General features: G+C 40.3%; 1 protein-coding gene and 1 long non-coding RNA gene across 15 annotated transcripts in view; both read left to right on the forward strand.

Moving 5' to 3' along the window:
- The window catches only part of LOC143346910 (uncharacterized), a 34,346-nt gene extending 31,943 nt beyond the window's left edge, over window positions 1-2,403 (forward strand). Inside the window, exons 3-4 of the long non-coding RNA XR_013080525.1 lie at window positions 1,215-1,341; window positions 1,409-2,403. This is a non-coding gene — a long non-coding RNA (uncharacterized LOC143346910). The remainder of the gene's footprint in view (window positions 1-1,214; window positions 1,342-1,408) is intronic.
- Window positions 2,404-5,329: 2,926 nt separating this feature from the next.
- The window catches only part of Pip5k59b (Phosphatidylinositol 4-phosphate 5-kinase 59B), a 43,514-nt gene continuing 21,710 nt past the window's right edge, over window positions 5,330-27,133 (forward strand). For 3 of the 14 annotated variants that reach the window (XM_076775558.1, XM_076775549.1, XM_076775557.1), the window contains exons 1-14: window positions 5,332-5,823; window positions 6,748-6,782; window positions 8,951-9,079; window positions 10,457-10,705; window positions 10,867-11,019; window positions 11,097-11,261; window positions 12,101-12,316; window positions 12,397-12,623; window positions 12,708-12,843; window positions 13,001-13,088; window positions 16,947-17,009; window positions 21,711-21,788; window positions 24,772-24,825; window positions 26,150-26,524. In XM_076775558.1, the coding sequence (XP_076631673.1) occupies window positions 5,712-5,823; window positions 6,748-6,782; window positions 8,951-9,079; window positions 10,457-10,705; window positions 10,867-11,019; window positions 11,097-11,261; window positions 12,101-12,316; window positions 12,397-12,623; window positions 12,708-12,843; window positions 13,001-13,088; window positions 16,947-17,009; window positions 21,711-21,788; window positions 24,772-24,825; window positions 26,150-26,524 (2,080 nt within the window). In that variant the 5' untranslated portion in view covers window positions 5,332-5,711. Of the gene's footprint in view, window positions 5,824-6,747; window positions 6,783-7,221; window positions 7,709-8,950; window positions 9,080-10,456; window positions 10,706-10,866; window positions 11,020-11,096; window positions 11,262-12,100; window positions 12,317-12,396; window positions 12,624-12,707; window positions 12,844-13,000; window positions 13,089-16,946; window positions 17,010-21,710; window positions 21,789-24,771; window positions 24,826-26,149; window positions 26,525-27,133 lie in introns of those variants that run through there. The other 11 variants (XM_076775551.1, XM_076775563.1, XM_076775552.1 and 8 more) reach the window with 10 other exon arrangements.

Raw genomic sequence — 27,133 nt, forward strand, 5'->3', positions numbered from 1 at the left:
TTCGCAATTATTTAACAAATTTTTGTTCGTAGCGATGGAATTCTCGGGGGGACAATGGCCTTTACGTAGTTTCGACAATTTTAAACGGGTATCAGGCCTCTAGTATCGCAAACGTAAGGTCAGGGTGGACATGATATTTCCTGTATCGGGCACAACAAAGGAACAAAGCAGCTGTCAAAGTACGCGAAGCGTGTAACTTGCCACTTGAGTTAAGAGAAATGACCGTTGTTCGTTGATCGTTAACGGAAAACCAACTATCCGCGATGCTAATTGCCGTGCAAAAACGAAGGAACAAAGCGTTTCTTCTCTCATTTTCATAATATTGAGCTTCTTTGCATATTCCAAATCTCGAAACGAAGAATCAGGTCTGCAAATGATACTTGAAAGTTTGCACAAATATAAACATCTCTCATCAACATGACTAAAATAATCCCGAAACTTCTGAAGATTTTTCTTTGCCGCTGGAAAATTTCACAAAATTTTCCCTAAATATTTATTACCATAATAGTAACGTCTGTTTATGTTTGTCGTGTGTCCTTCGATGCAATAAAGACACATCCTTTAATTACTTCATTTATCGTGTTACACAGCTGCAACGATTTTCGTTTCCCCGGAGTTGCAGCGAATTTGTTTCGCAATTAGTTCGGAAAATCGACGTTCCAGGTGGATTTCTTCACTCCCTGTCCACCGAGGGGGCCGAATCCTGGTCGCTGGAGAACAGTCGTTGGTTGGACTTCAGAAGCGTCGCTTTGTAGTCATGGCTGGCTTCCCTCGCGCGCCGATACTCCAACGAGCGCATGTACTCCGACACCTACGGGCGGGAAAAGAGTTACAAGGTCAGGTCGTATCGCAAGAACGCGTGGCTCGTTTCACCGGAGTAATTAAAGTTTCCTGTATTAAAGACGCCGACCCCGAGATCCCCGTTGCGTAGCAGGCGGCCTGCTTTCAAGCGCGTTCGACGATTCCCCGGACGAACGCGACACGTCAACTCCTCCCTGCCCCGATAATCCCTTTACCGCGCTAATTAGGGTCAGCGTTGATTAGTTTAAATATCGGCTTAACAATCGGGCCCGCTGGATGTCACGGCGCACGCACGGAGCCTCGCGGGACTTAATGCGAGGCGGCAGGAACGATCCAGGGCACAGGAAACGTTGACTCCTTCATTCTTCCTTTGTCTTTACTGCTTTGTTTCTTACGATTCTTAACCTTTTCAGGCTTACGGGACAGTTAAAAAGGAGATCGTTAACACGTTCGTCGTTTCCATTGGAATACTCGACAGACCTGGGCTTGGAATTAAAAATGAAGAATATTGGAGGAGTTATTTGCTCGGGGTTAAAAAGTGTAAGTAATTACAGATTTCATGTAATTTTGTAGATTTGCAATCTTGAGATACTTTTTTTATTATCAGGTCGACAGTGTTGGGTAAGAAATGTGATTGCAATTGACAATTTATCAGTTCCTTCGAAATTATAACAGGTGCAGAATGGGGCTTATATAGTCCTCTGACAAAGATGGCTGCATCGAGTTGAAAACACAAACTCTAAGAGAGTAACCATTCTAGAATTTTAAGATATCTTTATTATGATAGGTCAACAGTGTTGGACAGGAAATGTGATTGCAGTTGACAATTTATCAATTCCTTCGAAATTATAACAGGTGCAGAATGGGACTTATAAAGTTCTCTGACAAAGATAGATGCATCGAGTTGAAAACTCGGATGCTAAGAAAGTAGCCTTTCATTTTTAGTTGGAAAGGAAAGTATCGAACTTCAAGAAGAAATGGAGAAGCTCGTTTTTCATGCAAGGACAGTGCACGAGCATGCAGTTATTTTGCTTTTCGGATTATTAACCGTCTTTCACGGAACGCTAGTTCGCGTCGGGCGGATGCCATGTTTAGGAAACGCTGCTCGAAGACCGATCTTCCTCCCGGTACTCGCGTATTATCGTGTTCCTCGCTTTAATTCACCGTACAGGGCATTTAGCAGGCTGAAAGAAATGGTTTCTGTTATTCGACGCGTTTGATTTCGATCTGATGTTCCCGGAGCTTTCCGGCGTCCCGAGGCTAGCGGGATTCGTAGCGGTAAAGGACGATTAATATAGTCAGAATCATGCCGGGATAATCGGTTTTTCTCCCTCCGGCGAAACTCGGCCACGAGAGGGAGAAAAATGAGATACAGAGGGGAGCCGATAAGATTGATATCGAGGCCTCGCGGTGGACAACTCGCGCGAGCTTCCGCGACGAGCGAGAATTGATCGAGCCGTATTGCCGACTAAACGATCGACACCGTCCTCTGTCCTGTAGGAAGTCATCTTCGATGATTTATGCGGCTGCGAAGCAATGCTCCCTGAAAATTGCTTACTTCACCGCGTTATTGGCGCACGCTCCACAATATTGTGATCAACCTTTTCATTCCCACGGTAGCCACATGGCTACATAGTTTGAATTATCGTGCAAAATATTGCTGTCATTTTTACATCTGTAAAAATGTCTTCCTTCCGGGGTTGCACGAATGGCGACAGCGACATTGCTAAAGCGCGACTCAAAGTATAAAAGGGAAGAAGAAAAGACTTGTTCGTAAGAAAAGCATTCTGTGGATTCCTAATACCTGAGTCAAATTATATCTTTGTTCCAATTATAAAAGGATAAGAATTGTAGAAATTTATATTTCGAATTTAGAAAATACTGTACACATTCTTTTTAAAAATATAAATTCTGTAATAAACGATGAATAAGTCCTGTAATTATCTTTCCAGAAATTTTGTATATAAAAATTGTATTCAAACAAGATTTGGAAAGAAAGATCAACATCCCTCTTGATGAGCCCCGCAGCTACTTTTAGAATAGCCCCGGAATTATTGGTTACGCCAATGCTCGAGTTTGTACGATATTATTAATCACCAGTTCGCACGCGTGCAAAAAAGCAAAGCAACGTACATATAAATCGTTGCTCGAATATGTACGGAACATCGCGTGATATAAACGTCCGGTAACTTGTAACACGCATCAGCGTGTACAATAACGTCAAGAGCGTTATATTTTAGGCCGTGTACAGGCGTATGCGATGGAAGTACACAACGCCCAAGCCAAACCCTAGACGAGGATTAAACAAAACTTTATTCGAATAATAGATAACCCAAAAATCAACGATTACCAATTCGTTCGTAACGTTCACTCCATCCACCAGTTAAATTATAATTTATTGAGAAATATTCGATTCTATGATTGAAATTTTTATTTTTATTTAACCTTTTATCGCATACTAAAGTGTAAATAAAAATTGAGACAACTTTACGGAATGTTCTAAAGTGAAATAAAATAGACGATACATACAACGTGATATAAATTAAAATTCTAACATAATTATGAAAGACGTAATGGAAGGAGCAAACGTTAGAACGTGTCCGTTGATTTGCCATAAGTGTTGCATGGGTCTGTACGCGGCCTAACGCGCGTGGCGCGAGCAACGCGGCACGTCGAAGTCGCAGAAGAATCGAACAGAATGGTAATTAATTGTACATCGCCCGCTATAAATCTCGTTCGTCCGCGTGCGCGTTAAACCGAAGCCTTTTATATGAAACATTTTACACGATCAATGTGCTCCCTAATGAACGGAGTCGACGCAATGGATTAATGACACAGAATGTTAGCGAGTCATGCTAACGGCTCGGCTTGCCAACAATTAAATCGAACAGTGATTTATATTTCCGTGTAATTGACCTCTTAGGTTCAGTGAGCGTTTTGAGAAACTTGTAATTGTCCCATTACGCGTGGAAATTTGTTATTCCTCGACAATAAATCGTACAAATTGGCAAGCGCGTGGTTCACTATGCAAATAATAATAAAACAAGTAATAATCTCTTTTCGAAACTGGAAATATTGACACAGTTTTCTTATCTAGGTTTCAAAAGAAACTTATGATAAGTGAAATAAGAGATAGTATGGAGAATTGCAAAATGTAAATTTAAGAACTATTTCAACTACTACTATTAGTAACCTCTCTTTCATAATTCATGTGGCCTCTCAGAATTCCGCAGGAGATCACGCCAATGATGGACAGTAAGATTATTCTTTGCACTGAAATTTTGTCGAATGACCACTTGAATTTAACCATGATGCAACTACAAATATAGAAAGACAATAATCAATATAATAAACGTGTCAGATGTTCACAAAGAAATCATATTCTTACGTGAATACGCATCGCCTAAGATGACATTAAATCATTGTTGATGGATGAATTTGAAATCTCGTTTTAAACTGACAAATAATTTACCGATTCATCGTTTGACTAAATAGAAGTCCTCGTTTGCATCACAGTGAATATCGTTATCATTGTTCAGTTTTATCGATTTCTATTAATGTTATTGTTTTTTGTGAAAATATGCAGATTGCTCTTCGAGCTATACGAGATTCCGCTCGTGTTTGACATTTTATAATTTATCTGCTACGTGCGATAACACCAATAGTCGTTATAAATTTTCACCGCTTTTACTCTAGAAACAATATATTTTAATATCTTTGGTATTTTAATAATAAAATGTTATTCTAGTTTTGCTAAATATTAGTCATAAAATTTGGTAAACAACGAAAAATGTAGTTTTTTAAATACTACTGTTTAGAATCACTAACGTTTTTTAAAAGTCTATAAGTATTAATATTCCTTCATTGCAGGCGTTTCAAAGAAGCATTGTATGTTTAAGGTGTTGGTCTCTAGTAACCATCATTGTAATCGTGTTATCATTCGTGGTAATAAGGCTTGCAAACGACAATACTTTAAAGATTATATTTTGCAATACTTTGGTAGCTAAATATCTCAGATATTATTAGCTTATAACAGACAAACTTTTATTCTCAGAACTACTGTATAGAATTCTGGCATAAAATACTGGCAAACTCGTTTAAAAGAACATTTATTCCTACTATTAAAAGTAACAAATATACGAAGGTGTTCTGTTTCTAGTCGGCCATTCTGTATAACGTTACAGCTCGTCGTTGCTTTCCTATATTTGTTAGCATCTTCTCACGTGAGACAATTTCTATTTCAAGCCGGATGCGGTCATCGAGTCATATTCATGATCTTCCGGTGAAAGAGGATCGCGCGACGCTGCAGGAGACCTACAGTAGGTAAACATTCCAAGTACATTTGATTTTCTTTCCGTTATCCCATCTCCGATAATCGTTCTTTCGGTCTTGCGATTTAATATCTCTTTAAAACTATGCGATCGCGATGTTCGAAATACAGTAAACAGAGTATTCGTTACGAACAATCGAAAATAAACAAGGTTACGTCGGAAAGGTATAGTGGCGCGCGCAATTTGTCCGTTACGTCGACAGATGGCGACCAAGTCCGGGCAAGATGGCGTCCGGTCAATAGACGAATAGCAGGGAGGCCGGAGGCGCTCTCGAGGTTCGTGGGTGTTCTCAGCCCGGAGCTGGAGAGCCTTTTGGGGCCGCGTATCGGTGACATTTTTTTCCGCCACAGCGGTGCGAAACGGTGGACACGCGAGTGCGTAACGAGAATGTTCAACGAGGGAGTGCGCGTCACGTACGCGTCGCCCTGAGTGTGCCGTGTTTCTCGAACTCGAAAGAGATGCTGCCGTGCAAAGCGACGACAGAGGAGGCGCGTTCGCGAAACTGTCAGGAAGATCGTCTACGTCGTCGTACGTGAGTCAGTGCGCTCGGTGGATCGAAGGAAGGCACGCACGTACAAAATGGCTTCGGGCGACAATGTGGACGTGATCGAGGTGGTCGAGACGAGCTTCACGGGCCCGGCACAGCCCACGGAGGATCACCTAAGGCCGGAGCAGCCCGCGGACGAGGACAGTGAGTGCCCCTTTATCCTCGGCGGGTCGCTTCTCGCGTACAAATGTCACGAACCTAACCTATAAGCCAACGCGATCCCGGACGCTCGACGGGCGTCGTTTCTCTCTCGCTGGTCGGATTCGCGCCGCGAGACGCGACCAGCGAGAGATAGGCGTGATCGATCGATTACCGACGATCTGGATTTTCGTTTCGTTCCCGCATCACCGTGCCTACGTCCCGTCGTACGTCAACTCGGCTATCGGACGACGAGCGTGTGCGGGGCTCTTACGGGGCTACGCTCGTTAATCTAGTTCACGATTTGACAGCTGATGGGTGTCACCCGTCTCGCGAATATGTACGAGAAATTCCGTTCTCTTTCTTCCTCCGTGCAATCGTCCTCGACCCTCGAGTGCACAAATTTGCTTTCGAAATTTATGTACGCGGAACAAGACCGACGTGATCGATTATTCACGATTCAAAGAATCACTCGAGTACCATTGGTTTTTATTGTAGCCGCGAGTCATCTTCTAGCTAATGAACCGATGGAATTTTTTAACGTGGCTAATGTTTACGTGGACCCGAGGTCGTTCGAAGGTTGAACGAAGACAGGGAAACGCCGTTCGAGGGCTGAAATTTAACCGTAACGGAATTAACGGTACCGAGCCTCGCGCGCGTCAATAGCGAATCGGTTACAGTCGGCGTTTCTGCACGACTTTCGTTTTTGAACTCGGTTAACGTTCCACTTTCTCATTTCTTTCCCGGAATATGCATCGAACTTATCCGAACGTTCAAACACGCACGTCTTGTTGCGTCTTTTGATGCCTCTCGCGTTAGAAACGGTACTCCTCGTTCATTCACTAATGTAGCCCGTCGGTGTATGCGTGAAGCCGACTGTTACGTGACCTTATTTCATGCGAAAAACACGTTGTTTTCGATATGTTACAGATAAATCTACGGGGGATAAGGTGACGGCACTTGACGTAAGTAAAAATTCCTTACGTATTTCCTTTCGATGAGCACACACGACGCCAGCTCGATTCTCGTTTCACGTACAGCTGATATTAATATTGACGTTTGCACACTTCTGACACAGTGTGTTCCGAGAACGAACGAGATTACAAACAAGTTTTACGTGGGTACACTATCAAAATTCCCGACGCGGCGTCGTATCGCTTTTCCGCTCCGGCGATTCGTACATTCTCACGTTCGATACCGATACTTGTTTACGTATTTAAATTGAAATATATATAACATTATTAATTATTATTGACGTCTGTAATTCCACGTTATATCTCCGTTCGAACCTTTCATCACATTCAATTCGAATCGTTAAGTTACAAATCGAACGTTACATAAATGAACGTACTCTTGTTATTTATGTAACGTGCACGTTTCAATCTACGTTCGTTTTAAACGAAAAATCGCGGCACGAGTAACGTTGCCACGCGTGAGACTATAGTAGATGGATACAGCGTTATGTAAGAAAAATCCTTGCTATCTCCAGTCGCTCGAGCACTTTAAGCACGTTTTTAGGTTAAGCTTAATAACGGCGCTGCGTGTCTCTTATGCCACTTCGTATTCGTTTCTCGATCTAATTTTCGATGGTGTAACGAGAGTTTATTATTATTTTCACACGTTTTGTCGTTACCCTCGGAATTAAACACGTCGATTTACCGCGTACGGTATTGTCCTCGACTAATCGACCGACGCGTCGATAGAGGGTGCGCGCTATCGATTCCCTTTAATTTCCTGTCAACGGTCGATCGTCTAGTCAAAGCCTCTGCCATTCGTCGTCCACGTTTCATTGGCGAAATCGGTTCTATTTTTGCGCCCGACGCGTTAATCAATCCGTGGTCAACACGTTCCGCGACGAAGATCGTGTCACGAGATTACGAGGCTGCACGCGGTATGTACGAGATTAGACGCGTGTTTTCTCGAATCGACTGCAAAACTCTTATCGCGAATCGTAGTCCGACGAGATAGGTTTTCTGAGAAAAACGCGCGGGAATGTCGTTCCATCGGAGGCCGGATTCGATGCATTGTAACGACGGTGTGAATAAGACGTTTCGAGCGATGCACCGGGATGAATCCTACCGCTCGTAGAGACAAGAATAGTCTAGTAATTATTCATTCGAATGACGCATAACCGTGTATGTGCTTTGGGTACTCCGTCTCTCGTGTTTGTCTTGTCGATAAACGTTCGTGGCGAAGTACATACGTCAAAACCCGCAGGATTTTAGGGGTAATCGGCCAGGGTAAAATTTTAAACGTTTGAAAAACCGTTGCAAATGGCGCCGAAGGAAATACGAAGCAAATAGTATTTCGAATATAGGTTAAGAACTTGAGATGTAACGTTCGATGTTTTAAATGTTTTCGCAACGCAAAGGAAATATTTATTTTATGTACTAGTTCAGGTATTTGATAGAAATAACGTAGTCTTTTGGTTAAGCGTCGGTGAGAGTTAAAAATAACAGACTTAGCAATCGTAAGTCCTCATTACGGACGGAAATGAACGTGGGAATATTTGAGCGATAAGACGCGCGTGCATGCAACGAAGACCGGGAGCATTTTTTTGAATTATTTTTTATTTGTTTATTCATTTAAACTGATAGTGACCCCAATTATAATATAAAAATTGCATTTACGGTTAGAAAGCGAGAATAATATTATATTTCTATTGAAATTATTTTCATTTCGAAATAGTATACAGATAGCCCTCCTACAACACGACATCCTATAACACGGTTTCGCTTTAACGCGATAAGAAAATTGCGACAACCTTTGTACAACACTGTACTTCTACAGCACTGGATAACATGATTTTTGCTTAACATATTTAAAAACTAAATTACCTTAAAATAATGAACTATAGTGTCTTTACATGAAAAAATATAAACAAATTATAATTTATTAAATTAAGGTTGCGTTAAATTAAAATATTTTGTTTTGTGTTATACATACATTCATATTTTCCATTAAAATTAAGTTGCTTATGTAGAATTAAAAAAAAATATTTGTTTTTAATAAGTTTTCGGAACGTAATTCCCCTTTTTATACTGGCTCTGGGTCTCATATAACACGGTTTTTATAGGAGGGTTACCTGTATCTTGCTTGCGACGTTTGAACGATCGAATGACTTCTGTTGCAGAGCTCTGTAATACAACATGGCACCGCAGGACCCAAAACCCCTGTGGGGGTGTCGAGAAACAAGTCGGAGCGAGAGAGAAAGATTGGTCACAGAAGAGTTGGAGTGGGAGGTGAAATCACGTACAAAAAGGTGAGACACGAAATAATACGAATGCATCAGTCTTTCACTAAAATTGTTAAAATGAAGAATATGGTACTGGAGTATTAAATTCAAGTTTTGATTTTCACATTGTCTAAAGAGACTAGACACCAAGGTGAGACTACGTCTTCAAGTAGTAAGCTGTCCAAAAGTAGATAGAATCTACAGTAAAAGATTTTTTGAACAACTTTGTATTTCTCTAAAATTCGCTTTGTAATTGATTCTGTAATTACGATTTCTATACGGTCTTATTGCCTGTATAGATCCTCTGAAGGTGCATAGAAAAAAATGAAAACTTTAAACATAATGGTACCATATACACATAATCGTAACTTTTTTTTTTGCTCGAATATTTAAAACTTTTTAACGTGGAATTAATGTAGAATTCCTTCTTTTTGTTCTTAGAGCAATATATAAATTTGTACGTGAGTCGAAGACCATCTTCGAGATAACTTCGCGCTTCGTTCCATAATTAACAAAATTATAACGAGATTTACTGTAATAAATACGTAATTTAAAATTATTTTTCTGTGAAAAAGAAACATAAAAAGAAACACTTACTACTTATAATTGCAGGTTATTGCGATACTTCTTTTATACATCGATAAGTATTATTAATATTGTAGTTTATATTGTAGGTAATGCGAAAAATTAGTACGCTAGTTTAGTCCTAGCCTTGTTTTGTTTTTAACTGAATTCCTTTATTGGAAAAACTTGGGTTTTCTTTATTTGATATTCCGACCATTTTCGATCAAATAAAATTTTGAAAGGAAATTAGTTCTAAAGCACTATCTCTTCTTAATAATTAAATAATGAAATATAGTAACGCGTTGGTAAAATTTGAAGGCATTGGAGGAAAAAGAAGTTGTTGAAATATAAAAAAACCTTGTTAATACCAAACTTGCGCATTAGTCAGAATTAGCGAAGTAACGTAGTTTCCATATTTTTTAGTTTATTATAATAAATCTTTTAGAAGATATTAGAACTAGGGCTGGGAATATTCAAATATTATAAATATCAGTATATTATTATTAAAATAAGAATGATAAAATCAATGATTCTTAAAAGCACAAATAATTTAATATTAATTTTAAAAAACCACAGCTCGTTTGCGTTTACATTAATGTATAGTACTGCACAATATAGCTAGCTGTTAGTTTTTATTTAATTAAAATAAAAATGCTATATTATCTCGAATAAAACGTTTCAGATATTTATGCATTTGATCGATGCACAAATTATTCGAATACAGAAAAGTTCAACTAGTCCCAGACCTAGATAGAACACTAATTTCTTCCAAAGGATAGTATCGAGTATTGCGTTACGTAATCCGATTTATTAACGTTTCTTTCACTTCGTGTTGTTCAGATCCAAACGACACAAATCATGGGATCGATACAGTTAGGCATCCAGCATGCGGTTGGTGGTCTAGCGAGCAAGCCAGAACGCGATCTGTTGATGCAAGACTTCATGACCGTGGAGACGACGAACTTCCCGAGCGAGGGATCGAATCACACCCCGGCCCACCATTTCTCCGAGTTTAAGTTCAAAAATTACGCACCCATTGCATTTCGCTACTTTCGTGATCTCTTTGGCATTCAACCGGACGACTTTTTAGTAAGTATGGATCGTCTCCTTCGGGGAGTCACGATGGAATCGCGATTTCCGATGAATTCCAACGTTTCTCTCTCTTTCTCTCTTTCTCTCTGCCCTCTCGTAATGGCCATCGTCGGCGCTCGTAACACGCGCTGATCTAATGACTGCGCTTGAATATTCAGATGTCGATGTGTAGTGCTCCGTTACGCGAATTATCGAATCCCGGCGCTAGTGGAAGTATCTTTTATCTAACAGATGATGACGAGTTCATCATAAAGACTGTGCAACACAAAGAAGGCGAGTTTCTGCAAACGCTTCTACCAGGATATTATATGGTGAGTCGATCAATTTACGTAAACACGGTTGCAATCGTATCGCATCGCGAATTGCGTGCACTGTTTTCTTATTGCAGAATCTGAATCAAAACCCGAGGACGTTGTTGCCAAAGTTCTTCGGGTTGTATTGCTATCGGTGTAATAGTAAGAATGTTAGATTAGTCGCTATGAATAACCTTTTGCCCTCGTCGGTGAAATTGCATCAGAAATACGACTTGAAAGGGTCAACGTACAAAAGAAAGGTTCGTAGTGTTACGTAAATACGGTAAAACCTCGATTTAGCTGGATAATTGGAGGAAGCGGTGCTCGTTGAATCCGAACGTACTTAAAATAGCAAATGTATCTAGATATATCTCGGTCATTACGAAACCAGAAGTCCTTTAAATAACAAAGTATATATTGTTGAAGACGATACAATCCGTGTTTACATTGAGAACTATAAATTTAGCCGCACTTCCTAGGAGTGTGAGACCAAGAACTTAATACATAAAACATTTTTCTTGGGAGCATTAGCAAAGCACGTAGTAAGGAAAAATTCTTTCTTCAATTCTCACATCTGCGCGCCAGCACACAACCCTGCCATGAACCTCCCCCAACTACAAATTTGGGGAAAGGTCGTCGACCAACAACGACAACTTTCTCCAACGTCCTCAAGTGACGTCTTCGCTCCGACGTGACACGCACCCCCTTCCAAGGGCATCGTTGCAAGGGTGCTTGGAAGGGAGGAAACGACGTCGGAGTTGCCTTTTCAAACAGTTCGTTCCAACATTCGAACCACAAAACATCATTCTCGCTACATTCTGAAACATCGAACATCGTCATCAAACACATCTTACTTTAGTATTTTAATGAAGCGTGTAATAAACATTAGAAAACTCAAATAAAATCTCGCAAAACTCTTTTATATCGAATGGGAAGTTATTCAACGGATACCACGAGCCGCAACAACTATGCGATATAAAATATTTTTGCGAGTGTAATTTGTACATAAAATAGAGTTAGTCGGATTCTGTCCGTTAAATCGAGGTTTTGCGAGTCTCCACGATTCACGCGTCCAACAGACCATTTTCTCAACCGTCAGGCGTCGAAATCAGAAAGATCCAAGTCCTCGCCGACGTACAAGGATTTAGATTTCATGGAGCATCACGCGGAAGGTATCTTTTTGGAAGCCGACACGTATAGCGCGTTAGTGAAAACGATTCAAAGAGATTGTCGGGTATTGGAGAGCTTCAAAATCATGGATTATTCTTTGCTCGTTGGTATTCATAATCTGGACCAGGCTGCGAGGGACAAAGCGGTAGGTACACGCTAGGTGCATGCTGCCTAGGTTGTTACGGTGCAATGAGAACAGCGTTAAATGTGAGCTGTACGTTGCAGCAGGAGCAGAGGTTATCAGCGAGCGCGGATGAAGAAGTCGCGGAAGTCGGTGGCGAGAGCGCAGGATTCCTTCAAGCGGAAAGGGAGCGAGATAGGGAAGATAGAGTGGGAGCGAGCGCTCTGAACCGATCGCGAAGCATAAACCGACAAAGGTTGGTCGCCCATAGTACCGCTATGGAGAGTATTCAGGCTGAAAGCGAGCCGATAGACGAGGAGGACGACGTACCGTGAGTATCGTGTTTCGATGGTCTTAGAATTGTATAAAACGCGGATGCTCTAATAACGTGTTTTAATTACGTTCGTGTTCCTAGCAGTCCAGGTGGTATTCCAGCTCGCAACGCACGCGGCGAACGCCTGTTGCTCTTCCTTGGTATCATTGATATTTTGCAAAGTTACAGGCTCAAGAAAAAACTCGAGCACACGTGGAAGTCGATGGTACACGATGGCGTAAGTACCAAGAATACATTTGTTTTTATCTTCTCGCGGCGAATGTTGCGCGACGACGTTCGTAAATCGCATCGATTTTTCATCGAAGAGAAGCGTCTATGTGACCTTTAACCCTGACGTTAAATGTAAAGAAGGAAATGTCGGCATTTTTTTACAGGACACCGTGTCCGTGCATCGGCCAGGTTTTTACGCGCAACGTTTTCAAGATTTCATGGCCAAGACAGTATTCAAGAAGATACCGTCACGTAAGTACCATCCTAATCAGCCTCTTCTAACAAACTTGACCTCAATGTTAACACTCAACAAGGCTCATTCCTAATTTTGTAAGCGATTTATTTGACGAGTTACTTACGGGTTATAATGGATTCTGGACTGACGTATCTCGTCTAGTGTCGTCGAACGATTCGGTTTGTCTTATAAGCATAAAGTACAAGAGAGATGCTAGGCTTTAAGTAGAGTAGTAGAACTATAACGACAAGTATTTTTATCGCCAGCTGACCGTGATTAATGACTATCTTTCTGTTTATAGTAATAGCATCAATTACTGTGATTCAACTATCATACAATGCAATGTTATCGCGTAGTACCTTTTACATAAGCGAACGAAAGAAAGAAACTTCGAGACATATTTTAAACGTACGGATAGAAAAAAAGAAATGGGGGTGGAGAGGAAGTTTGAAGAATTTAATCGCAAGGGTTAAAAAAATAATGCTCAAAATGGTACTTACTATTACGCGCGTAACTCTACCGTTTACATTTAAGTAGCGACGTTGATTGCCTTGTTACTTACGAATTCCAGTTTGTGCGAAGCAGTCAGATATAAGTTAGAGTTACGTATATATTTTTTAGCTTCTTTATTATATAATCGCCATCACCGAACGTTCCAATTCATTTATTCGAATTCAGTGACGCTTGTTTTGTTCTTGTGTGATAACAATTTTCGGTGTCGAGTCGTGTTCTTAGCGGATCGATCGATCGTACGATATTTTCGATCCATGATCAGAGGATCGAGCCAACCGATCAAACATTTGATAGAGCATATCGTTCGTTTATTTTAAGACGTTCGAAGCGAGAATAAGCGAAATCAATTTTGCCATCATACATCATTATCACAGACAAATTTAGCCGTCCAGAAAGATTCTAATAATCGTAATAGCCACTTAAGGTAAATGACTGCAGGAAATGCGACAAATCCTTGTGCGGATATCCGAAAACTACGCGCGATTGACTGCACTCGTTTTAAGAGAACTTTTAACCATCATTTCGAATCGCGTAACACATCCCGTTAGAAATGATAAAAAGAAAAGAAAGAAAAATCGTAATCATAATCAGCAGCCCCGACGTCGATTTTTCGGATACCTGCATTCCTTCGTAATTAATGCTGTCGATTAAGCACCCCTGGGTTCATTGGATGTGTAGGTCACCTTTGGGTTTTGTATTGGTGTAACTAATTGCTAACACGATACACATATTTTTCGAATTTTTTTTTTTTTTTTTTTTTTTTTTTTTTTTTTTTTTTTTTTTTTTTTTTTTAATTTTACAGTATTCTTAAGTTTTTAATATCTATTTTTTTTTTTATTATTCTTACAAAGTTCCCGACCTCATTATTCATTTCACGTTTACTTTCGAAACAGACCTTACGGTCTTGAAATGTAAATTCATTGACGAGCACAAAAATGACCAGTCCACTGGTGTCCACATACGTAGCTGAGTATTTTGTGCATCAAAGTCGGTATCGAGTAAACTCTTGGAAGCGAATCGTGCTCAAACACAACGGGTCGATAATAGGTGTAAGGTTTCCGCGAGAAGCGCATTATTGTAAGGACAATTCCACATTTTTCTGCTAAAACGTTGCCGTCCCTATACGCACAGAATTTATCCCGCTATATCGAGTGATTGAAAATTCAGGTTCGCATATATCGAAGTTCCTCGTTGAGAATCGACGTGCCAAAGTTTTTGTAAGAGTACCGCGACCCTCGTGTTCCTAATAGTGTTACAGGGTGTAGGCGTGATCACTGGTGTCTGTTGTCAATGATAAATTATGTCACGGATCGCACAAAATTCTATTTCCTCTTCTCTTCTTTTTTTCTTTTCTTTCGCCGATCACTCGACTCGCGCAACAAAATCTGCAGAAACGATTCGTGCAGTTTCAGACATTCGAACAATTTTGTGCGATTTACAAATCGACGTAAAGAAGTCCTCACGGCGTGTACGAGTCGAGTATATATTTTGGCTAGTTAGTATGGCGTGGGCGCGTCAGAGAGAGAAAGAGAGTGCGTGAGAGAGAGTGAGATAAAAAAGAAATGGTAGAAGTAGACACGTTCTTTTATTGTGAAAATATTCAGCTATCGGCTCCACGTGGACACCAATGTACATAATTATATATTTTGCAATAAACATTTTCGCTGTTTACCAACTTCATTTCATTTATAAAGCCTACCCGTACATTTACTTTTTTTTTTCTTCTCTTTAAACGTTTCCACTTAATGTTTCTGTTTGTTCTTTCTACTTTTACTGTCCCCGCTATACTACTCTCACTATTGCTACTGCTACGCGTGGGTCGCTACAGGGACTCTTGTGAATTTTCTGTAACTATAACACCTTGTTCGATATTTAAATAGCTCGTTGTTTGACTTCTAGGTAACCAGATCGATCCAGTAATTAATTCACTTTTCTTTTAAAATCAATCAGCAGCTCGTCCTTCAGTGTGTCTACGAGTGGAGAAAGCGGCCTTGAACAGTCGATTGATTTTATTTCTACTACAGTTAATTTTCCCCGTGTCGTACATAGTGTTTAATAAAACGTAGACGTATTTTGAAGGCTGAGTTCAGCGTTCACAACATCAAAAAAAAAGTTGCTAGAAACGTTTACCACGTCTGACCCTATTTACCAGTTGTTATTTTTAGCGTCTCAATAATTCTCACTCTAAGTCGAGGTAATTAGTACTCGGTTATTTGAAACTTGCACTTTGTATCCCGCTAACTATTTCTGAACACTTTCATAACGTATATTAATGAAAAATCGTACACAAGAATCCCCGTGGCTGCTACGCGCCGTCACTAAATACTATTTCATCCACTCTGTCCTCTTCATCCCCTCGTCCGTAGCCATGAATTCATTCGAAGTTTATTTTCTGCACTGTCATCGCGTTACCCACTTTGTGTACTGTCTTAAATAGCGTATCATGCGATATGTGTTTGTTGTTTGTATTTTACCGTACGTTTGGGTTTCGCTCACCACCTGTTAACAATACTTGTGTACTTTGCGATGCGACTAACAGAGTACCGACTCCGAATCGACGAACAAATCATCGAAGACGATTTAATTTCTCCCTTATTTTGATTTCACCCGAATTCTTTCGCGCGTTCGTTTCAGTTACGTTAACACTCGTATACTATTCACAACACTTTTTAGATATACTCCATACGTAGGAAACTGGTTTATTCGAGCGATCTCGACCAAGAAGTTCACAACGCAAGAAGTAGGACTTTTATTAATTCTGGAATGACCTCGTTCGGACGCGAGCACTTTCAGACGTCGGTGCCGAATTAAAATTCACGCTCGAGTTAAGACGCAATTAGAATCGGGTTCAAGACGCGCGGAAAAATTATGTTAGCGAGACTAACGAACCACCGTTTAACGGCGAAGAAAATCGTTGAAAGAGTTTCCTGCGATCGGGATTCGGGTCAGCTCGTAAGAACACGTTCGAATAATCGAGTTTCCACGAACACTAGGAACGATCAAAGGAAAATTCGCGATAGGATAAATGACGTATACAGTGACCCTTTGTTCGTCATCGACGAAGATGAGAATGGTACTTTACCGTCGCTTTTTCCTCTTCCCTTCTCTCTATCTATCTCTTATCTACGATTATCCGAGGCAAGAATGTACAACCCCGCTTTCCTTTGTGTTGCTATTTATTCTCGACAGCCCCTTACGATTCTATCTGCCGTTTAATAATCCGGTACTATATAAACGATGTTGAGTACGGAGTTTAGCTAAATGTTGATGTTTTTGTGTCCCGTGCACTTCTTTCCGTGTCAACCCCAAATGACCTGATCTGACCTGCTACCGATCGAAACTCGAAAATCGAATACCAAAAGTGGACCTGCCTGAGATTAAGGGGAATCATCGCAAATTCCGTAACCTCGTCACCAGCTACATAGGTAACTTTGTCTGTTCGTCCGTCTGTCTGTCTGTCCATTTTGTATGGTTGTACCACGTATGTTCGTTTTGTTTATTTTTCTGTCTCGTTTAATACGATCGTCTCTGCTTGTAATTGCGTACTTTTCTCTCTATCTCACTCCGTATGCCCTGGTGTTGCTCTTTTGTACCCGGATAGAATCCCCGATCTCGTTACCAAAAAAAAAAAGAAACATTTTTGCTTTTACCAGCACCTTTAACGAAACTGTTTTCCATCATGCATCGTCGAGTTGTCAAATTACATTAGATACGCTTTTCCTTTTCTCTCGGCAAGTATCGGTCTTTGATAGAACGGTTCACGAAATGCAGTTTTTTCCCTGCGCGTAGAGAATTTGAGAAATTGTCTTAGATGTGCGACTATCGTGGCATGCGAAACGAACCCTTTTTTTATTATAATCGTAGATGTAAGAAGAGACACACAGTAAGTAGGAAAGATTGTAAACAGCTTTTGTTTTTCGTTAACCAAGCCATTTTTCTTTCATTGTTTTTTTTTCGTTGTGCGTTGTACATAATGTTTGGTTTCTTGACATGTGCTTTTATACCAGTCTTGGAGGTTTGAAGATTTCTCGTTTTCAGTTTTGTTTTCCGATGAATTATCCTCGCCCACCACTGTTCTTTTAGACAACCATTTCTCGTGTACAAAGTATTTGCACCTCGTATTCGCGTATCAGCTGTGAAGGATTTTTATCTCGCAACGCTTCTTTGATTATCTTTTTCACCTATCTTTGATCACTCTTAAGTATACTTGTACATCTAAATATGTGTGTAAATGTTTGATCATGCGGATGTAATTGTAGATGTTTGTATTCTCCACTACTTGCATTCTACGACGGAAATATGTACGGGAATGTATACGAATATTTCTGCCGGAAATACGGGAACGGTTCTGTTCTTTTCTTTTTCACGAATTCGACCGTCCATCGTATTCGCCGGCGAAAATATCGAAGTTGCAAAGTCGCGGCGGAGCAACCGAGTTCGTTCCACTACTATCGTTTCAATTTTCTACTGCTTCTGCGATGCCCGTGAGATCTGTGTGTGCCTGGTCAGATTTTCTTCTTTTCGTTCATCACTTTCTCACACTTCTCTCTCCTTTTATGCTTCGACACGTTCACAGTTTTTCAAGGACACGTTTAACCACCCACCTCCATCGAAAGACCCTCTTATTTTTGCGCGAATCTAGGTCATCCTCTTCTCGAGAGCATCCGAGAACCAATATTCGATCCTACTGGCCGCGGCTGTATTTTTAACATCGATCCTTCGACTGCCACCGTTTGGATGACGTCTACGAACGTCTGTCGAATTTTTCGTCAGGAACATTTTTGCATAGAACGTCAATGTAATCTCCACATTTTCACCCATGTTTTTACTTGACAGCCCCGGTACTTACCTGACAATGAAAATTTAAGGTACGATACGACCTGTGAAAAGGATTTCTTTCGAGAAAACCAGCGAATCATGAAGTTAGGTCTCTTCTGGACGAAACATTCCATGTTACAACACTGAAAACGCGTTACAATTACGACGGAATTAATTGGCCGTCCAAAGTCACTGATAACATTTGTTCCTCATCATAGTGAAATTAATTACAGTTTGAATACTGTTTCAAGTAACATTTTATCCAGTTTCATTTATATAATTCACTGGAAGAAAAATTAGCATGACGAATAAGGTAAATGCACTTAAATGCAACATCAAATCATCTATATTATTAACAATTTGGTTGAGGCATTATCCTTTTTACTTACAGTAAACCATGTGCTTTAAAGTTATTGAGATTTTCAACACCATGTGTAATAAATCTTACAGCTATATTTTTCATTGCACTGTTCAACAGTAGAACATTATTTCTTTCTTCAGGATTTAAATATAAAACACACCAGTATTTTAATAAAAAAAGAAAATATTATTTCTACACCATAAATACTCTATCTTCTAATAGAATCCAGCAAAAAATAATACCTAGAATTCTCCATTAATATTCAAAGTGACTGCTAAAAAAGATATATAAATAATTGGGAATCTTTATCTTATATTTCATTTATATTTTACGTAGAATTGAATCACGAATGTACAAGCTGTACAAATTTGCCTAGAATCCAGTAATTTTCTATTCACAATTCACATAGTGGGGATGAGCGATCGGCGACCTTGAGCGTCCAAATCATTCCGTCCCTACTTCGTAAATCTATCCAATTCGAAGCAGCTCTCGCACTACACGACTACTTTCGTGTTCTCGTTCCGTGAATATATAAATATTCAGCATCTTGCTCGCATAACCGAATTAATAAAGCTCGCAGCGGATCAACGTCTTAGTGCTTTAACGTTGCGTCGCTCGTTTTGTTAGAATACTTTTCACAGGTCCGTAGAATCTCGAGACGCGCCACGTTCCAGTTAACGCCGTTCACCGGATTTTAATCAGACCCGAACATAACTCAGCGATGTTGGTTTAGCCTAGAGCTAGCTACACGGCGAACCAACGGTAGGAAATCGTTTTCGCTGTTCGTCGCGATTACGTCGATCGTCTGTCTCGAATACGATACGACGACACGTTCCATTTACGTACGTACGTAGTTTACATGTGATGTTTCAGTTGCAGAGGCATGTTACGTCGGAAAGTAGCGTACCAAGAAGCGACAGAAGGTAACGATCCGGCCATAGAAAGAACTCTGTCGACGAAGAGAGCTTTCAATGTTGTCGGCGTAATTATATAGGGTCCACTGTAACGCGTGGGAGTTAATTCAGTGATAGATCGGGGACACAAAAATAATGGGAGGTCTGAGTCAATTTTTTAATATCCTTTTCAAAGTTGTTGCTGGTACTGTGTACTGGAATATTAAGTGCCATAATTTGATAGGGCTAATTACAGTTGGATGTGTACTATCTATTCTAATATTTAATCACGCAAAAAATTGTCAAAAATTAACCTATTCGTTGCTAGGAAATAGTAGTCAGGTTATAGTATCACCAAATATTTCTGCCCATATATTTACACTGAATTACTGCTGGTGACTTAATTAGGGAATAACGTAATGCAAATAATAATATATTAAGGAATTGTTTGATTTCGAAGTATACTAAGTTTGATAATAAGCAAAGTTTTAGAGCTATCGAGCATTCTATACAGTCAAACTAGCTCAGTTTTAGAATCACCTGAATACAAAGGTGGCTGCAACTTTAAAGCAAATTCAAATAGGATACATGTTCGTATAAACGATTTGTTCTTTTGCGTCCCCAATATACAGGGTGTTCGGCCACCCCTGGGAAAAATTTTAATAGAGGATTCTAGAGGCCAAAATAAGACCAAAATCAAGAATACCAATTTGTTGATGAAGGCTTCATTAAAAAGTTATTAACAATTAAATTAAAAAATTTCAAATCGTCTTGGAAAAATTATTTTTAGTTGCAGAGGTCAATTACAATTATTTTTGGTGAATACACATACTTCCGAAATCCTACCCACTTTCGAGAAAAAAATTCGAGTAAGTGCTGAAAGTCTTGGGTGAAAAAAAAAATTTCAAATCGTTTTGGAAAAATTATTTTCGGTTGCAGGAGTCAATTACAATCATTTTTGGTGAATAGACATACCCCCGAAATCTTGCGCATTTTCGAGAAAAAAAATTCAGTACGGTCGGAACTTTAAACGTTAATAACTGTTTAACAAAGCCTTCATCAACAAATTGGTATTCTTGATTTTCGTCTTATTTTGACCTCTAGAATCCCCCATTGAAATTTTTCCCAGGGGTGGCCGAACACCCTTCATAACTGAAATGGTTCTCACGTGTTATGGTGGACCCTGTATATTTTAAATTGTCGTTTCAGAAAATGTATTAGACATTATCCAGGAGACTAGCTCCTCCGAGGAAGTCGTCGACAATTAGTAGTTTCGCGTCTTTCCCAAATAGAGTAGAGAAATCAAAGAAGCGTAGCCAGACGGTGAAGGAGTTAGACATAGTCTTGACGAGCAGTGCTGTAGCAAGAATCGGTTTAGACATTGAAGCATCGTATCTGAAGAAACCTTATGTTGACATATTGAGCCATTTATTCCACGTGGAGCACGCTAATGGGAATTAAGAATTTATTTCTTAATAATTCATAGCAACACGTCTGAAACAACTGGTAGAATATCGATTCATTTGAAACTCACTAGACAAGCGTTAAGAGAAATCTTTGTTGATCAGGGTAATTTATGTATTAATTTTAGTGTAGCATAATTTAGATAAATATTTCTATTTATACAAGAATGTAATCATTGTACGTAACCAAGAAAAATTTCTCTTTTTCTAGCTCTGAAAAGAGCTTTGGTGACACGTGTTTTAAATGGCCCAGTGTAAAACAATGAACAGTTGCAATGGAAGTTGACAATAAACACGATGCAAAAATAGAGACCCCGTATCACAATTACACGGAAACGTTCCGTGGTATTGAACGCCCAGCTCGTTCAGAACTTTTTCCAAACAAAGTTAGAAAGCTTCACGCGCAAACGGACGTTTGGTACAGCACTGACGTCAGCTTTTGTAGCGTTAACTCGTTTGATCCCCGCCCCCCTCGATAGGCACCGATCTGAGATCTCCAATTGACCGTTCCGATTTCCATGAGTATACATCGATGTCCTTAGGGTTGGTCACGTATGTTCGGAATTCTAACCGGTACGATTTGTGTTTCAGCGTTGAAACATTCCCCGTCGAAGAGGAAAAGCATCACCAGGCCGCTCAGGCCCCTGGACGGCGACTTCGATTCAACCGGTGAGTCCGCCCACGCATTTAACATTATAATATTTTTCGAACATCTTTTTACGCTTCACGCGGTCTCACGCGACCCGGGAATTCACCGATTTTCGGAACCAAAGCACATGCCTGCAATCCCTGCAATAGAAGATCGTTTGTCAGATATATCATTGACGATGAAACAAAATTAAAAAGGAAGAATTAAGAGAGACCAACGATAAGTAAATATTTCTTACAAGAGGAGGTAGCTATAGTTATTTGACAGTTTTAAAGTTATAATTCGGTGAAGTGACATTAATTGTATCTTTAATACTCTCTAACTATGGCTAATGATTCACACATATGATTAGAAATGTGTATTCTATTGAACTGCAGAAGATCGTTGAAATCGAAACGGTTCAATTGAGATTTTTCCTTGTTATTATCTGATGTGATCTTTGAATTGAACATTGAATTTCGAAAGAAACATTTTAAAAAAATTACCTGTTAGTGGTAATATTTATCCCTTCCGCCCAAGCAGTCTCTTCTTTAGAAATTTTGCTCTATCGTCGAAAATGTTATAGTTCTTTCGTTAACAATGTGAATTCACCTATCCAGTACTTTACTTTTTCTCGAATATTACTACCTAGTATTTACTTATTTTTTTTTTATTTAACAACGTACTTCAGTAAAATAAAAACCAGCTGAAAAGACAAGGTCCATCTATTATATAACTTGACCCTAATTAGGAAAACTGAAATTGTAGAGTGGGAAGTACCAAAGAGAACACGTCAATTTTTATACAGGGTGTTCAATCAACAAATTAGTATCCTTGATTTTCGTCTTATTGTGGCCTCTAGAATCTCCCATTAAAATTTTTCCCAGGGATGGCCGAACACTCTGTGTAATTTGAAGGAAACCATTCCTTATAGAATGACTCGTTTGACATATGCCTATAAAATTAAATTACAAAAGATGTTGAAAAATGTATGGGATCAAAATTTTTAAATAAAAAGCACTGTCAAATAGGGAGAGCAAATACAGTTTCTATTAATTTACAAGCTTCCAAAAACAGTATAATTTTGATTTGATAAGTTTTTGAATATCTTTTGTAATTTAAGAGTTACATAAGCATAAATAAAATAATGTTTAACTCTGATAGAACAGCACGATTCCATAAAAATCTGGTGATTCCATCGTGAGTGCCAAAATTTAAACAGATTAAAATTTTTTCATAATTTGACAATACATAAATGTACCACAAGAAAACAGCCAAACTATTGTTCTTTTTTGTCAACAATTGCACGTAGCACCTAATTACGAAAAAATCCTAATCTGTACAATACTCCCGCTCTACGATTGATACAAGAATAACAGTAAAATTTAATATAAAAGTCGTGGAAACAGAGTTGGACAAATTTTATTTCCGAACGGCGATTAAACGTTTTTTAATTCGTAAACTGGTCCTCGATATTAATTTGAAAAATCAGCTAACAAATTCTAAGGTTAAACGTGAACGGAAGAAATTGGTTCACGAACGAATCGAAATTTTTCCATTCGTTTTTCGAAAATAAAATTTGACCAACCGCGGAGAACGATTCGAGGCGTCCTTGAACCGAATGTATTCGAGAGTAAAGTACGACCGCGACGGCTGGATGGATATCGAAAGCTCCTTGTTTCTGTTCCGAAAATCGTTGCGGATGATTCGAAACGAAAATGTTCCACGTTTCTATTATTGGCTTTGCGCTGAATTTCACGTGTGTAGCCAGGCACAGCGATCAGTGCAGTAAACTTAGATGCGGCATTCCCACGTTGCCCGCTTCCAAAGCGTTCACCACGATCCCTGTCCGTGACGGCTCCAAGAATCCCCACTGAATCAACCCTTATCAGCGAGCCGTTCCTTTCAGAAGATACCTTGTCGCTTTTACGAAGATTGCTCGCACGTGCTTTCACGTGCGAATGACGTACGCCCTATCGTGTTTCGTGTCGGTAGGTGATCCATTGTCTCACTCCATCGAATCATGGTACGAATAGAACACGCCACAACGGTGAAACGTAATTTTTAAACCCCCGCGAAACTGTTGGAAAAACCACCGAGGAACCGGAGAAAGAATCCATGCAGGGTGTTTCGTTTCGCTTGATCATTGCAGATGTCTCGGTTCCCACTTTTTTAACGTATTATCGATAACATTAAATATCTAGCTTTTTTTCGTTCCTTAATACCGTTTATTTTATTTAATTTTTTGGTCGAGCACTTTCAAATCGATATACGAATTTTATTCCTTTCCTGGGTATTTATTATCTCAACGTTTCCGTAATACTCTATAATACAAGGTTAAGATGAAAAATAATCGGGAACATTGAAAAAATAGGTACTTTGACAAGGAAGAAAGTTTTGTGTATTGATTTAAATCTGTTTAAACGGTCAGTAAAGGAAAGTAAACATTTTAAAGTGTTAAGAAATGCGCGCACATTTTTGTCATCGAGGAACGACACATTTAGGGTGGCTAAGTTACGCGACAACACCCTGTGTGTCCGACACGTTTATGGGACGATGATAATGCGATTCCATTCGCGACCCGTCGACGAGAAAAATTTCTAGAGACGGAAAAATGTGATCGAATTCCATCTGGAATTGTTTCGTATCGTATATTCGTGAATCGTACGACATTTCGAAAAGCGCGTTCGATTCTGTCTGCAGATGCAAAGAACGTACGTATACAGCTTTCTATCGTGAATGTCAGTCGAATGCGCGCATTCCGACCATTGAATTCCTCTGTTTGCCACGAACGTCCCTTGCTCGAATCCCTGTTTTATTTCGGGACACCTTCGATCCGTGACTGGACAGAGAAACCGATAAAAAAAAAGGAAAATCGAACCTTCGTCGTCCGTTTGTCGTCAACGATCGAACGAAAGAAACGAATAATTTTCTAAAGGAATTTTTATGGAAGTTTCTCTGTCCGATCAAGAGTCGCATACACGGTGATACGGTAATGGTACATGGTGTTATATGGTGGTTTAGCGGTGCCGACAACCGGAAGTTCGACAATGCATGCTACGTCACCCACGAAGGCCGGTGAGTCTCATACGATCACTTACTTTCCTAGTGTCCATAATCATTTCTATCTATCGCGTTCTCTTTCGAGAAAATCAGACAAAGATTCGACATTCTTTATTGCGTTGAATACGTTGATAGTGAGATCTCTATACATACAGCATCTTAACAGGAATTTCAGTATTCGTATTTATATAGAAATTGAATCACTGTCATTGTAACTCAGTCGTGATCATAGCCACCCTTTGTTCTATTGTTACCTATTGATATCTTCTCCGACGGACGGTGCAACGTTGCTTCAGAGCCTTCGAACTTACCAATTTATTGCGAGGATGTAAAGTATTATAAATGTTCCTCGAAGAGTTCACTCTATGTGGATTAAATAATATTCTTTAATTATCTTACTATACGTATATTCGATATTTAAAGGCAAGTAGTCGTGGGCTGATTATTTAAAAAACAACATTTTATTAATATAAAATATTCGTATATTTTGTTTTAATTTGCTACGAATCAAATGATAGTTTTACGTGGTACGATATTAATTGCACCTAAATCATAATTTTATTAAGTAATAATTTTGAACTGTTGGGTCCAGCAAACTGGTCTTCTCGGAGTTAATCTAGATTTCCAGATGTTCTGTTATTCTCTAAATAAACGTAACTATCATTTTTGTATTTATGCATAAAATAATACTCACCCAATGTTGCATCCTACATTACTAGCAAGTAATGTTCATGATGAAAAGTTCAGGCCTTAAAATCTCATAATTCAAGCCACAACGTCCTTGTACAAAATACAGTATCCCGTAGCGTGTGTTAGAGATGGATTTTAGACAAGAAAACAATAACAAAAGTTTGTACAAACATGTATCCTAATCAACCCTATTTTCAAGTTGTAGTTCTTTGTTGGATTAATTCTTTCGAAAGATGATAGTTGAACTATTTACGAACAGTGCCCAGTAAACATTAAAGTACTAGCTGTCAGATTATTTAAATATGTCGTGTGTGAAAACGGGAAGTTTGTCCAGATATGAACCTTGAGTCATTGTTTTCTCGCGTAGAATCCATCCCTGAAGTACTACGTCCTTCATGCTACGGGACAGTATATTCACATCGCCGTCAATAAATTCGAAAGACTATAGCCCCAGGTTGAAGCAACGTTCCATGGTTCGTCGTTCGCGCGACCTCTCTCACCCAGCTTCTCTGTTTCTCTCTGCCCTTTTCTCTCTGTCACTCTCTGTGTCTCTTTACCCCGTCACCGCGTCGCTGCACCCGCAACCCCCGCGCCTCTACCCGCACCCCGGGCGACGTCGACCACACGAAACTCACCCTGGACGAAGCAGCGACCCCGACAGACCCTGCAATCAGCACGACCAGCACGATGATGTCCTCTGGTTCCGCACCGATCGCCACCTCCACCCCGGTGAACTTCGCCTCGGGCCCCGTGAGTCCACCTCCGTTGACCTTGGCCGCTGGTCCAGGTCCACTCCATCAAGAGCAACCGTTCCAGCCGACCTCGGCGGCCAAGGTCGCGAGCTATCCGGCCGTCCTGAAGGGCAGAACCGCCGCCAGCCCGCCGAACCCGAATCTGGTGCCCTCGGGCAAGATTCCGCCCCCCGTTCCTCCAAGAGGCACCGGTCAATCGAGGACCAGGTTCTCGGAGGAGCAACGAGGCCCCGGAACCGCCACCTCTACGTCCTCGATGGCATCCAGCCGAGGTGACGAAGCAGCCATAATCACGAGATACCGCTTGCATGACAGTTCGAGCATCCCGCACCACCCACCCTCACCCGATAACACTTCTGCCGTCGTTTCTGCTGCGCCTGCCGTGACTACTAACATCTCTGTCGTCGCGACTACCTCTTTCTACGACGCCGCAAACTCCGACTTCTCTTCGACTTCCAACGTGCACGTCTCTGCGTCTAGTCCCGACCACCAGTCTCCGCGCGACGGACCCAGGAACACGATCTTCGAGACCGCCAGAGAGCTTCCTCGACGCTGGAACGATTGGACGATGAACGTCGAGGAGGAGGAGTTCGTGAGCGTGGAGCAGGTGGACGGTTCCTACGTGATCAGAACCAGTCCACAACCGTTCAGACCCGAGAGGGGGAACTTCAAGCATCCGCGGATCACGACGGAGACCAATCCCGACGATGAGAACAAAGACTCCGGCTTCAGGAGCTTCCCGAATTCAGCTTCCAAGCTACAAACAACCGGCTACAAGATGTCCAGGAAGGACAAGAAGCACTCTGAGACGTACTACGAGCGGATGAAGCGGAAACAGAGGGAGCTGGAGGCCTCGATCGCTACTATTACCACCATAGCCC

Source organism: Colletes latitarsis, chromosome 10, assembly GCF_051014445.1.
Source record: "Colletes latitarsis isolate SP2378_abdomen chromosome 10, iyColLati1, whole genome shotgun sequence".
Taxonomy (NCBI): domain Eukaryota; kingdom Metazoa; phylum Arthropoda; class Insecta; order Hymenoptera; family Colletidae; genus Colletes; species Colletes latitarsis.